The sequence below is a fragment of the Nicotiana tomentosiformis genome, chromosome 1, assembly GCF_000390325.3.
Source record: "Nicotiana tomentosiformis chromosome 1, ASM39032v3, whole genome shotgun sequence".
Lineage (NCBI taxonomy): Eukaryota > Viridiplantae > Streptophyta > Magnoliopsida > Solanales > Solanaceae > Nicotiana > Nicotiana tomentosiformis.
Genome location: NC_090812.1, coordinates 109,441,337 through 109,456,008, shown reverse-complemented (window position 1 = coordinate 109,456,008; position 14,672 = coordinate 109,441,337). Strand labels below are relative to the sequence as shown.

General features: G+C 35.4%; 2 protein-coding genes across 2 annotated transcripts; both read left to right on the top strand.

Moving 5' to 3' along the window:
- The first annotated feature begins 1,817 nt into the window (after positions 1 to 1,817).
- LOC104121272 (patellin-4-like) lies at positions 1,818 to 4,600 on the top strand. The gene is made up of 4 exons (XM_009633225.4): positions 1,818 to 2,679; positions 2,771 to 2,895; positions 2,980 to 3,121; positions 4,183 to 4,600. The coding sequence occupies exons 1-4, from the start codon at positions 1,915 to 1,917 to the stop codon at positions 4,447 to 4,449; spliced, it is 1,299 nt and encodes a 432-aa protein (XP_009631520.1). The 5' UTR covers positions 1,818 to 1,914; the 3' UTR covers positions 4,450 to 4,600.
- Positions 4,601 to 11,699: 7,099 nt separating this feature from the next.
- Positions 11,700 to 13,532, top strand: LOC104115168 (11S globulin seed storage protein 2-like). Its single transcript, XM_070189384.1, has 3 exons — positions 11,700 to 12,360; positions 12,443 to 12,922; positions 13,020 to 13,532. Exons 1-3 carry the CDS (start codon positions 11,749 to 11,751, stop codon positions 13,398 to 13,400), a joined length of 1,473 nt encoding a protein of 490 aa, XP_070045485.1. The 5' UTR covers positions 11,700 to 11,748; the 3' UTR covers positions 13,401 to 13,532.
- The last annotated feature ends 1,140 nt before the right edge of the window (positions 13,533 to 14,672 follow it).

Below are 14,672 nucleotides of genomic sequence, written 5' to 3'. Positions count from 1 at the left end.
AAAAATACCCATGTGCTAGACATGTGTGCTGTGTAAATATTAAGGACATGATGTCCTTAACTTCATGAGTGTTGTGTAAATATTAAGGATAAAGTGTCGTGTATTTGCAACTTCTGTTGTTAAACTTTAGGACATCATGTCCTTAACTTCATATGTGCAGTATAAATGTTAAGGACATGGTGTCCTTAACTTCATGTGTGCAATGTAAATATTAAAGACATAATGTCCTTAATTTGTATTTGCAACTTCTATTGTTAAACTTTAGGACATCATGTCCTTAATTTCATATGTGCAGTGTAAATGTTAAGGACATGGTGTCCTTAATTTCATGTGTGCAATATAAATGTTAAGGACATAATATCCTTAACTTGTATTTGCACCTTATGTTGTTGAACTTTAGGATTTCATGTCCTTAACTTCATATGTGCAGTATAAATATTAAGGACATGGTGTCCTTAATTTCATGTGTGCATTGTAAATGTTAAGGAAATAGTGTCCTTAACTTTATGAGTATTGTGTAAATATTAAGAACATGGTGTCCTTAACTTCGTGAGTGATGTGTAAATATTAAAGACATGGTTTGTCCTTAATATTTACATAACACTCATGAAATTAAGGACACCATGTCCTTAATATTTACACATCACTCATGAAAAAGGGTAAAAATGACTTTTCATATTTAATAGAGTAGTGGCTATTTTTACTCAACATTAAAAATACTGACTAAAAAGTAAATACCATTTAAAAAAATAGCTATACCACGCCATTTCTTGTATATTATCCAAACTAGGAAAAGATAGATGCTGCGATTTCCTTTTTTAAGAAGGTCTAGAGTTTCAAAGGTTTACTTTTAGATAACAGCTAGAACATCTTCTAACTTTAATTGAATTGTTGTTTACGTCGAACAAGAATAATAATGATGTAGGTACTTCCTGTCTCAAATTATTTGTCGTGGTTTTTATAAATAGTTATCTCAAATTATTTATCATTTTAGAAGTTTAAGAGTAAATTAATTATTTTTTTTAATTCTATCCTTAATATTAATTGTTCTTGAAGACTATAAATACCTTAATTATGAGTAAGTATTAAATGAAAGAAATTATATAAGGGAGTGTGTGACTTCTTTGGACACAACTATTTATAGAACAAAGAAGTCAACGACTTCGTTGATAAAATAAAGGAATACTAACGTGCTTTGGGACTAAATTTTAAGCTAATAAGAATTACTACAACTTATCACGATTCTGTTTATATTATTAAATTTTATTTTGTAACTCAAACATTTATAAAATATATATGTTGGTGTTGATTGTTCATCTTTATATGTTAAGAGTATGAGTAATAATTTTAAATGCCAGTACCGTAAAATCATAAATGTGTAAAATGGTATCTACGTTCTATTTAACAATAACCTTTCTTATCGTTTAATTTCTATAGTATAATTAATTATTATTTCTAAAATATAAAACGTTTGCATATTTATTACTTTGTACATATATATTGATACATAGACTCTCAAGAAAGAATGAAAAAAAAGATCCAAAATCACCCTCCCTCGCCTCTCCTTCAAAAGTTAAATTAAATTTGGACTAGTTGGTTTAGCTTGCATATTTCTCGTGAATCCCTTAATTATGGATTTATGATTATATGAGCAGGTATGGACGGGATTCTTTTGGAATATCACCGACCTTTAAACCAAAAAAAAAAAAAAACGAAAATATGTAGATGGTCATCAAACATTTAGTATTTGGATGGTGCTCTCAGCTCCAATAATACTAACGGTTGAAGCAATAGTTTTTGACATTATTTTTGAACAACAATAACATGTTCACCTCGAACCAAAACCAGAGGGAGAAAAGACGGTTTAATTTGCTATGGCCTGAGATGTAAAAAATCGAATAATAATCTTGAAGAATGCGGGAGGAAGCTGTTGTGCCTGTGGATATAATTGATGATATGAGCAGTGAAAATGATGATGAACAACATCATATCTCTGATCAGCCTGCAGGCCAATTAGCTTGTCCTCTTGACCTGAAATCTTCAAGAATTAATGCTTTGCTTAGACTACGATGTAGGGTGGAAGATGCCATTCTTGGTGGTTACATTTACGGCAAAAATAAACACAAATTGCTCTCTTCCAGATTATGTATTACAGAAGATTTGAGGGACATTTCTTTATGGGATGTTCCTTTATTGCCAAGTAAAGGGAACCCGAGCACAGATATTGTTTTGATGAATTTCTTGAGAGCCAAGGATTACAGCGTTTACGACGCGTTCAAGATGTTGCGAAAGACGTTGAGATGGAGGAGGGATTTTAGAGTTGCTGATATTCTTGACGAGAAATTTAGTCCTGAGCTTGAGAGTTTGTGGTACACAAATGGCAAGGACAAAGAAGGCAGGCTTTTGTGTTATAATGTGTTTAGGAATATTAAGAATAAAGAATTGGAAGAGGAAATTTGGGGTAGGCATCATCACCACCAAGAATGCCTTAGGTGGAGAATACATATTATGGAGAAGGCAATTCAACAACTTGATTTTAAACAAGGAGGGGTTAATTCCATTCTTCAGATTATTGATTTGGGAAATTCACCAGGAAATTCATGGAAAGAGGTTCGTTGGATTAATAGGAAAATGATGAGCTTGGTTCATGATCATTATCCTGGAATCATCTACAAGAATGTAAGTTAATTTATTTGTTCTATTGAATAGGATTAAATTAATGAAATGAGAATTTGCATGGAAACTAAAATTTGTGATCATAATATTGCAGATATTCATTAATGTTCCTGTTTGGTTTTCGACGGTGCATGCACTTAACTTGAGAATGATCACACAAAGAAGCAAGAACACGTTCATATTTGTGAAGCCATCAAAAGTTACAGAGACCCTTCTCAAGTAATTAGCGAAAATTCTTTTAATTTGGCTAAAGATTTGTGTTTTTTATTGTCTTGAATTAATTTTCTTGTGTCATGTGTGTAGGTATATTTGTCCGGAAAACTTATTGGCTCAATATGGTGGACTCAAAACAGAGAATGATGTTGAGTTTTCAACTGATGACAAAGTTTTAGAGATAAGCCTCAAACCATGTTCAATTGGCCTAATTAAAATACCGGTCAAAGAGGTACGTAGTATTTGCGCCAATCCGTAGTTTTCATTGTGTGATTCCATTTCAATTCAAGTCATGTCAAGTATAAGCGGATGAAGCCTATAGGTTCAACTGAACTCAATATTTTGGACACATAATATTCATATATAATCATTAAAATTCAACAAATATTATATTTTAAATTCACTGCTAAAATGTTAAGAGTCATTTTGTTTACAATTTAGTTATTCTAGATTATAGTGCAAGAATTGTTTCAATTATTTATGTAGTAAATAATGATACAAGGATTGTTATGTACTACTCTTATTCACGCATGCATTGCTAATATGCGTATGCGTATTTCATATTTTATCCTGTATAAAATATCATTATAAAGATTTTGTTGGTTTTGCATAACTTAGTGCATAGTTCAATACTAGTAACCAAATGGTGTACTTATTAGTTATACCGGATTGTATTAGTTATGCATGATTTTATACTGGAACTAAGCAATATATAAGTAATACGGAATTTTCTTCGGAAACAAAATTTTCTTATATTTCAAACCAAACCACCTCCTAATAATTAACAATAAAGTTGAATTATCAAGTGCAAATCCTGGATAAGCCTCTTTGACTCAAGAGTTTAAGACTGATTTTTTCTATGTTCCATAATCAGAGTCGTATCTAGGTTAAGGGGTGTGAGTTCACGTGAACCATACTCCTCTCCCTAAATCATATATAATAATGTCATATTTCTTCAAAATTATTTAAATATATGTGTGCGCACCCATGCTCAAAGACTCCTATGATGCAATTATTATTGGGTACACCTCTACAAGTGACATTGACAGTTCAAATCCTACTCCAAACGGTCCTGTTTTCGGTACGGAGTATAGATATATATGTGAAACTTACTAAAATTTTAAAAAGAATAAAATTTTGAACCTATAATTTCAAATATGTAGTGGGTTCATGGTAAGAGACTAAAGTTAAACCCGTCAAGTATAAATTCTAGATCCACCTCTTCACAATAATGCACCAATCCTCTTGAAATCCTGAATCCGCCAGTGTGACCATAATGTCTTGTGATTATAGGTTGAGGTGACCATAACTTGGGATATGATGGTGGTGGGAAATGAAGTGACTTACAGAGAAGAATTCATACCAGATGATGATTGCTCATACAGAGTGTTGCTTCAAGAAGAGAAGAAAATGGTGGAGAGTACTGTACGGAATTCCTTTCATATTAGAGAAGAAGGGAAGATTGTTATCACTATTGATAATCCTACTTACAAGAAGAAAACAGCCTTCTACAGATACAAGACTAAACCTAGTGTACCCATTTATATGTACCTAAAGTAACTCACTACTCTTTTCCTATTATATTACTACTTCTTTCTTTTTAATTATGTTTGTATACTCCGATTTTCTTATACGATATGTTAACATGGATTTCATTCCATTTGTAAAAGAGAAATCTTTAATAAACAAAGAAAGAAATCGTTTACATATATCTAATCTTGTACGTGTAGTTTACGTTTTTTTCTCCAAAGTCTCTTACAGTTGTATTAGTCACAGGCTGATTTGTTTGGAAGGAGGACTTAAGCCTGTACGTACTATCAGTTTTTTCATTTTATTTTCTTAAATTTAAAATTGGGATAGTTGAGAGCACATTGTACTAAGATGTTTGCACGTTTATGTTGGTGTTTTAGCTGTTTCTCACATCTGAAATAAGATTAGAGCTGTTTCCTATATGAACTTAAATACGAGCTTACAAGTGCGAAATTGATCAAAAACGTTAAGACAATGAATACATTAGGTAGAGATCAGGAAACACTTTTGGTTACCTGTTAGTATCCAATTCGTGGAACGTGATGTACTCTTGAAAATAATTTACCTTTAAACTTTCGATTTTACCCATAATTGCATGTTTATATAGCCACATATATCTCAGTAAGGGTGGGCATTCCAGCAGTTCGGGTTGGATAAGAACATTTCGGTTTAGATTTTTCGATTATCGAATTGAAGAAATTACAATCCAAATTCAATCCAAATAAAATCAGATTGGACTGTATTTTTTTAGTTCGGCAACAAAGTAATCAGATTGGATATTTAGAATTTTGGGTTTGAGCTGATAAGTTGAGCCTCTTCGTCCTTCTTACAAAAAAAAGGTACATCCAAGTAAATTGCTTTAATAGTTCTTCATTCCTACCATAAAAGTATTTACGCAAGCAATTAAACCATTATTAAGGAAACGCAACAGAAGCATTAATAAACTTTAACACATCAAACATAGTAAGGCCATGCCAAATTAGATAGTAACACAACTTCAGCCTTTAGTGTTTGTAAATGCATAAAACTTACTTGCGTGAGAATGAAAGAATATAAGATGTAAATGCATAAAACTTACTTGCGTGAGAATGAAAAAACATCTTATATTCGATTTAGTATGGCATTTGATATTGAACTTAGTATTTGGATATATCAGCTAATGTCTAATGGGCGGGGTATTAAACTTATTAGGGCATTTGATGTTGAACTTAGTAATTATATGAAAAATGGGTGTTTAATGGTTAAAGCTAAATATATAGTATGTTAATTTGGAATTTTAAGATATATAAAAATCCGAAGTCCCAAATTCAAAATTTAATCTGAAATCCAAATTTTAAAAAATTAAATTCAAAATCCAAATCTACAATTTGAAAATTAAAAAATTTCAAATTTGTCCAAACTATGCTCATCCCTAAATCTCATGCCATGTTTTAAACTATAATTATTTTTTTTTAAAAAAAAGTTCTTTCTTCTTAAATTCTATTCTTAATCAAAATATGCCAAATAAATTAAAATAGATGGTTAGTAACAACAAATAAATAAAAGACACAGCAAATGAAGGGCATTTGGCAACCCTAACTTTCTCATACAGCCACGCAGTGGGCACAAAACAAACTATTCCGTAGCTTTTTCTAAAGGATGCGGTGTGCTGTGTCACATTCATTCTGAGAAATTTGTCAAATGCCTTCAAAATAGAATGAAAAATAAACAAGTATTGTATAATTACTGCAGGGCGGATATGTTATTATTCTGTATTGCTGTAATAAATAATTAAACTTTTTGGAAAAACAAAACAGAAAGTTAGTAATACTTGTTCAACGAAATAGATTATGAAAAACAAAAAACAGTATAGGAATAAATCGAGCCCACTGAATACACAGTGTGTCCTTAAGGAAATTATTCCCCTCAAGTACCCGAGGTGCTGGAATATATCCTCCCAGGATAGGACGATTTAACTCACCAGTGTATTGGTACCAAAACTCTGATGAACTGCGAACCACTCAATGGTCGTAAAACACACTGGAAAATATTGTGCAGAAGAAGAAGAAGCTCAGAAAATTTTGTAAAGAAAGATTCTAGGATTCAAACTCTATTTATAGAGTTGCTAGCATTGTTTCTGAAAAGGTTTGCAACCTTTCAGAAACAGCCATGGCTGTTGGAAAAGGGGTGTTTGAAATATTACGGAAAAAATATATTAAAAATAATCCGGAAAAGAAAACGGGCCTGACCGAACCGGGTCGCGGGTCATGGGTTATTCCGGATTGAATTTTGAAGCCGAAGCCGAAGCCGAGCCGAGCGAGCGACGACGACGACAGCGCGAGGCTTGCCTTTTTCTTAACTCTTTAAGAGCTAGAAGGAGAGCAATTATATATATACCCATCAAAAGTCTTTTCTTTCTCCGATATGGGACAATGTTCCTTTCCCAAGGGAAACTCAAATATTTCATTTTCCCTCCATTTCTCATTCACCTTCTTTAAGCTACACAAGCTTAAAATCCCAACAATCCCCCACATGAATGGGGAATGACTATAAAATAAAGGAATGCACGGACGTGTGTGTGTTTTACATGCAAGAATTAATTGCATATGGATAAGTAAGTTTCCCTTTGAACTTTCCGCAGTGAACTTATATCAGATATACTCGGTCAATCGGTAGATTTGATATCTTTGAACCGTTGAATTTTGTTGTATACCTAGACAACATAAGTCACATAATCAATCCTTAACCATCTATGGTTCTCACGGTTGTGTTCGTTTCATCCATGAACACCACCTGGTTTCATGAGTGCTTAGAGAATGGGCCTTTACTTTCATTCCCCTTGAAGCGGCTTACACTTCACACTCACATAGGTGATTTCTAAACATGTAATCCTATAGACACAATATCTGGTCATATCCTGCCAGACTTAACAAATCATTAAAAAATCTTTAAGCTTTGTTGACTCATCAAAAAGCCTTAATACTTTACCTCAATTTCTGAATATTGTCTTCATCACGAGAATGGGTTGAGTTATTTGACAATGTTGAACCGTCATTCATAACTTTGTTTGATCTCTTTGAACCTAGCTCGTGGGATCTCCAGTCTGCTAGGTAGAGTTACCGTCATGATGACTTGTCCTAGACCTTAACCCCATTCCCTTTGATGATCTTTCAACTGCCTCTCTAGATAGGCCTTTTGTATGTGGATCCGATACGTTATCTCTTGACTTTATGTAGTCAATTGTGATAACACCACTAGAGAGTAGTTGTCTAACGGCATTGTGTCTCCGTCGTATATGACGAGATTTTTCGTTATACATAACGCTCCCTGCCCTGCCTATTGCCGCTTGACTATCACAATGTATACAAATAGGTGCCAAAGGTTTGGGCCAAAATGTTATATTTGTCAATAGTGCCATCAGCTTTCACTTTCCGTTTAAAGATCCATTTCGAACCTAAAGGCTTATTTCCTGGAGGAAGATCTACCAATTCCCATGTATGGTTATCCAAAATTGATTGAATCTCACTATTGACTGCCTCTTTCCAAAACGCTGAATCAGAAGATGACATAGCTGCTTTAAAAGTTTGAGGCTCATTTTCAAGCAAGAATGTCACAAAATCTGGTCCAAAGGAAGTAGATGTTCTTTGACGTTTGCTACGCCTTGGATCTTCTATACTTGGAGTATTTTCCTTTGGTTCTTCCCGAGGTCGTTTAGGTCTTTCACTTAACGACTCACATTCAGTTTTATACAGATAGATGCTTTCAAAGAATTCAGTATTATCTGATTCCATTACCATATTAATGTGAATTTCGGGATTATCAGATTTATGAACCAAAAACCGACATACTTTACTGTTTGTAGCATATCCAATGAAAATGCAATCAACAGTTTTTGGTCCGATTTTAACCCTTTTAGGTAAAGGAACTTGTACCTTTGCTAGACACCCCCACACTTTGAAATATTTCAAGTTGGGTTTTCTTCCTTTCCATGTTTCATATGGAATAGATTGCGTTTTGCTGTGAGGTACTCTGTTGAGTATTCGGTTAGCTGTAAGGATAGCTTCGCCCCACAAACTCTGCGATAATCCGAAACTTATTAATAAAGAATTCATCATTTTCTTTAATGTCCGATTTTTCCTTTCCGCAATTCCATTGGATTGAGGTATGTAAGGTGCAGTAGTTTGATGGATAATTCCATATTCCGAACATATTTCTGCAAATGGAAATTCATATTCTCCACCCCTATCACTTCTAATCATTTTGATCTTTTTATTCAATTGATTCTCCACTTCATTCTTGTATTGCTTAAATACTTCAATTGCTTCATCCTTACTATTAAGCAAATAAACATAACAATATCGAGTGCAGTCGTCAATAAAAGTAATAAAATACTTTTTCCCACCTCGAGATGGTGTCGACTTCATATCACAAATGTCAGTATGAATTAAGTCTAAAGGATTTGAATTCCTTTCAATAGACTTATAAGGATGTTTTACAAACTTAGACTCAACACATATTTGACATTTTGATTTATTACACTCGAATTTAGGCAACACTTCTAAATTAATTAACTTCCGCAAGGTTTTGTAATTGACATGTCCTAAACGAATATTCCATAAATCATTTGACTCCAATAAATAAGAAGAAGTTGCAATTTTATTCATACTGTCAACAACCATTACATTTAGTTTGAAGAGGCCCTCTGTGAGGTACCCCTTTCCAACATACAATTCATTCTTGCTTACAATAACTTTATCAGAAATAAATACACATTTGAATCCGTTCTTAACAAGAAAAGAAGTAGAAAATAAATTCTTCCTAATAGTAGGAACATGAAGAACGTTGTTGAGCGTTAACACCTTGCCGGAAGTCATCTTCAGGAATATCTTTCCATAACCTTCAATCTTGGCTGTTGCAGTATTTCCCATGGAAAGCTCTTCTTCGGGACCAGCAGTAGAGTAAGTCGCAAATGCTTCCTTGACAGCACAAACATGTCGAGTGGCTCCAGAGTCAATCTACCACTCCTTCGAATTTCCAACTAGGTTGCATTCCGAAAGCATTGCACACAGATCATCAATGTCATAATTCTTCTCCACTATGTTGGCCTGTCCCTTCTTCTTATACTTTTTCGGGAGACGACAATTAGGGGCTTTGTGACCGATTTTTTCACAATTATAGCAGCTGCCCTTGAATTTCTTTTTGTTCTGCTCCTTAGTCTGTCCAGAAGACCTCTTTCTCTTCTTACTTTTTGGAGCAGTATCCTCAACGATATTAGCTCCCATGATCGTTGAATTTCCACGAGACTTCTTTTCGGCTGTTTTGTTGTCTTCCTCAATCTTGAGACGAATCACAAGATCTTCCAACTTCATTTCTTTGCGCTTGTGCTTAAGATAGTTCTTGAAATCTCTCCACGAGGGAGGCAATTTTTCAATCATTACAACCACTTGAAATGCTTCATTCATGACCATACCTTCAGCAATAAGGTCATGAAAAATAAGTTGAAGCTCTTGAACTTGGGTTCCAACAGTTTTACTGTCTATCATTTTATAGTCTAGAAACTTGGCAACCACGAACTTCTTCAAGCATGCATCTTCAGTCTTGTACTTCTTCTCAAGTGCGTCTCATAATTCTTTCGAAATATTCATCGCACTGTACACATTGTACAAGTCATCCTCTAAAGCGCTTAAGATATAGCCTTTGCAAAGAAAATCTTCCTGCTTCCACGCCTCAACAATCATGAATTTTTCGTTGTCCGGCATGTCCGCAGCAGGCACTGGAGGTTCTTCACTAGTGAATTTTTGCATAGCAAGTGTGGTAAGCCAGAAGAACACCCTTTGCTGCCATCCTTTGAAGTTGGCTCCGAAATTTTTTTCCGGTTTCTCTGCCGGTGGAACAACAGTCCGGCTTGACGAGTCTATCGTCGTTGCCGCAATAGTCGCAAAAGAATTTCCGTTATCAATTGCCATTTCTCACTGTAAACAACAGAAGAGTTCAATTAATGGCAAAATCAGAACAATACACAATACTGTTATTAACAAAAAAATAGTATGTATAATAAATAAAACCGAAGTTTTTATATACTGTTTTACAAAAAAATGATGAAGTTTTATGTTCTTCAAATCGTCTTACGAATTTCAATACTCTGATGAAGTTTTTATATCTTCAAATCAGAATAGTAAAATTCAGAAGGAGTAGAAACCACACAGGTTTTAATCTCCACAAACAAAATACAGAATATATAAATTTTTTTTTTTGCTTAAGATTGTTATTATTCTGTATTGCTGTAATAAACAATTAAACTTTCTGGTTATCCGAAGCCGAAGCCTAGCGAGCGACGACGACGACGGCGCGAGTCTTGCCTTTTTCTTAACTCTTTAAGAGCTAGAAGAAGAGCAATTATATATATACCCATCAAAAGCCTTTTCTTTCTCCGATATGAGACAATGCCCCTTTCCCAAGGGAAACTCAAATATTTCATTTTTTCCTCCATTTCTAATTCACCTTCTTTAAGCTAACAAGTTTAAAATCCCAACAGGATCTATAGCTAAAATTACGGGGCACGTGAACTCATGATTCTTTCGCTAAACTAAATATTTTAGGTACGTATTTTGTAGAATTGGTCCAATATTATGTATTGGTACCCATGCTCCATAAAGATTGAATGACGCACTTGTTTCAATACTTAATTATTTACTCAAAAAACATGGATCAATTCCCGCTTAACACTTTTTTTTTCACTTTTTTTAGTGGTGCAATCATTATCATAAATTTGGAGCAGTGTACATATTCTTTAATTATAGTTTTTTCTTCTTCTTGAGTGAGGTAATTAATTAGGTTCCTGATTATATAGTTCAAAATATTTAGGTAAGTTTACACTAAAGTAGGTCCCTCAAAATTAACAATAGTGCAAAGTTAGGAATCACAATCTGACACCTCTAAATCGGCACCTTTAATAATCCTTGCTGTAGTATTTTGAATCCCATATCGTAAAGCCAATAATACAAATAAGCAATTGAATTCGTATACGTCCACGTCATATTTTTCCCAAGAAGGGAAAATGAAGCATCAAAAACTAATTACAGTAACATTTAATCAAACAAAAAGGAAAAAGTAAAAGAACATAAAAACTAACACAGGTCAGTTTGCATGTAGTTTGATTCCTTCGAACAACCATTGCAAGGTGTCCTTCAATAGCTGAAATGAAGACACCTTCACCATGCAAAAGAAAACAGAGTTCATTAATGCCACACGGCCACTCGACTAGTTCACTTCCAACACTATAAGAAGGAGGCCTCAGTTTCTCCAAATCTCATCCCATCTTTGTAGTTAACAAATCAATCCTAATTAGCCATGGCGGTCACCACTAAACTCCTTTTAGCTATACTCCTCACTGCTTTTCTCTTGTCCGCAACAAATGCAGTTAGAGACTTTCAGGGCCAGCAAGGCCGTCAGGAGGGTCAGAGAGGCACTCGTCTGACTGAAGCCCAACAATGCCGTTTAACAAGGCTCACTGCTAGCCAGCCCACTAACCGAATTGAGTCAGAGGGCGGCGTCACTGAGCTGTGGGACGAGAACGAGGAGCAATTCCAGTGTGCTGGAGTTGCTCCCATGAGGAGTGTCATCCGCCGCAATTCTCTTTCCCTGCCTAATTTCCATCCCATGCCTCGCTTGGTTTACATTGAGCGGGGCCAGGGATTGATTGGCATTACTTACCCTGGCTGTGCTGAGACTTTCCAATCTCAGTCTCAGACCTTCCAGGCTGGCCGAGAGCCAAGGGAAGAGAGGGGCCAAGGCCGCAGAAGTGACCAACACCAGAAGGTCCACCGCATTCGCCAAGGAGATGTCGTGGCACTTCCAGCTGGCGCTGCTCATTGGTGCTATAATGATGGTGAGGAGGAGCTCGTTGCCGTCTCTGTCAATGACCTCAACCACCGGTCCAACCAGCTTGATCAGAACTTGAGGGTAAAATTCATTAGTTTCTACAATTTGATGACTTTTTGTTCATGCAATTTCATAATTGGTTGGCTATGTCTTTGGACTGCAGGCATTCTACTTGGCTGGTGGAGTACCAGAAAGTGGAAGGCAACAAACTCAAGCAGGTCAAAGACTACAGAGCAGGCAGAGGTTCCAGAACATTTTCCGTGCTTTCGACACAGAATTGATGGCTGAGGCCTTCAACATCCCAGCCGAGATTGTAAGGAGGATGCAAGAAGAGCAGCAGAGCGAACGTGGACTAATTGTGAATGTGAGGGAAGGAATGAGAATGATTAGGCCCGACGAAGAAGAAGGAGAATTTGAAGAAGAGCAAGGGCGACCACGACGAGGACAGCAATGGTGGGAGGAAGCAACAGGAAATGGCTTGGAAGAAAACATTTGCACAATGAAAATTCGCACCAATCTTGAACACCGAACACAAGCTGACATCTTCTCAAGGCAAGCCGGCAAAATTAACCATGTCAATCGCCAAAAACTTCCCATCCTTAAATACATGGACATGAGTGCTTCTAGAGGCACCCTCTATCCGGTAAATCTTTTTTTAATTTTCTCAGGTTGATTAAACTGAAACAACCTCAATTACTATGACTTTGTTGATTAAAATTGTACTAAATTGGTGGATGCAGAATGCATTGTTGACCCCACATTGGTCAGTGAACAGCCACTGTGTGGTATACGTGCAAAGAGGAGAGGCACAAGTGCAAGTAGTAGACCACAGTGGACAACAAGTGATGAACGACAGAGTAAACCAGGGAGAAATGTTTGTGGTTCCTCAGTACTTCGCCTCAACAGTGAGAGCAGGACAGAATGGATTGGAATTTGTGGTGTGGAGGACAAGCAGTGAGCCAATGAACAGCCAACTTGCAGGTTACACATCAGTGATCAGAGCCATGCCTATTGAGGTCCTCACCAACGCTTACCAGATTTCTCCGAATGAAGCACAGCGCTTGAAGACGAACAGGGGTGGAGAGAGCTTCCTCCTATCTCCCCAGCGAAGGTCCTTTTAAAATGGCTTCTATGTCTGTCATCTATGCATGTGTACTAAGTAGTAAATCAACATTGACAGACAAAATTTAGATAATTGACCATGACTTCAAAAGGTGTCTAATACAACTTGATCCAAAGTTTCGCCAGTTACAGTTTTATTGGAGCAATCTGCTAGCTTGGCAATGAAACTAGAATGCAATGTGAATTTGCTTTTAAGACCCCATAAAAGATACCAAAAAATGGCAATAATTTTCTTTCAACTTAATGAACTATCGCACATGGATCTTCCCTTCCACTATAGATTTTACATTGTGACACAAACCAATCTGTAGGACTACTGAGAAGATCTGCAAATCAATGAAAGTTTGCACTTGGCAGTACATGCAAGAAGCAGAGACACCAATCATACTCCAAAATTTGGAAATAATGGTCCACGACTTTACATTTCTGTTCTACTCTCGCAATATTTTCAAGGATTTCTTGCAGATTTTTTCGAAAAATGCCAAGTGAGACTGAACCATTTGTTGAGGTAGACATAGTAGCTTTCTTTGCCGCCCACAATGTAATGTGTTTTGCATCAAAGAGTTTTGCATGAAGATGTCAACTTCAGGGAACGATTGAAGAAGAAAGTGGCAAAATCGAGTTCTACTACTTAATATTATTTAATTAGTATGCCCTTTGTGATTTTTGAAATCTGATTTCTTCAAATATTAGGATAGATGCTCATTGTATATATGATATGATGATCTCAAAAAAATAAAGGTTAAAAGACCTTTTATATGCGTATAACATATTATTATTTTGGACATTATACTTAGGCGAAAATATTTATTTAGACTTGCCCATGAAAATGACACATGAAATAGTTAAGATGATACTGAAGAAGGTCATAATAACAGTGCTAGAGTATTGGCATGGATATTTTCCCAAATATATGATTGAAGAAGGAACCATGAGGACCACAGAATCGTTCCAGCTCATAAGATCAGCGATCCGAAAATCCATCTTTCTTTTCTTTTAGAAGAACTGATTGGTTCTTTCATGTATTGAGATAAAGCTTGGAGGTGTGAAAAGTGGATTAAAAGTATGCCTTTGTAGAACGTCATTAAGAAACATGAGGTTCAATAGTTTTGTTATGGGAATATTTTACTAGGTAATGAAGTTACGTTTTGTCTTAAGTTAATCATTTATTTGTAAAACTTTGTTTCAAAATTATTGAATTTTTTTACAAAATCATAATAAACCAAACTCATTCAGACTATTATCATCAATGAACAACAAAAAAAATCGAC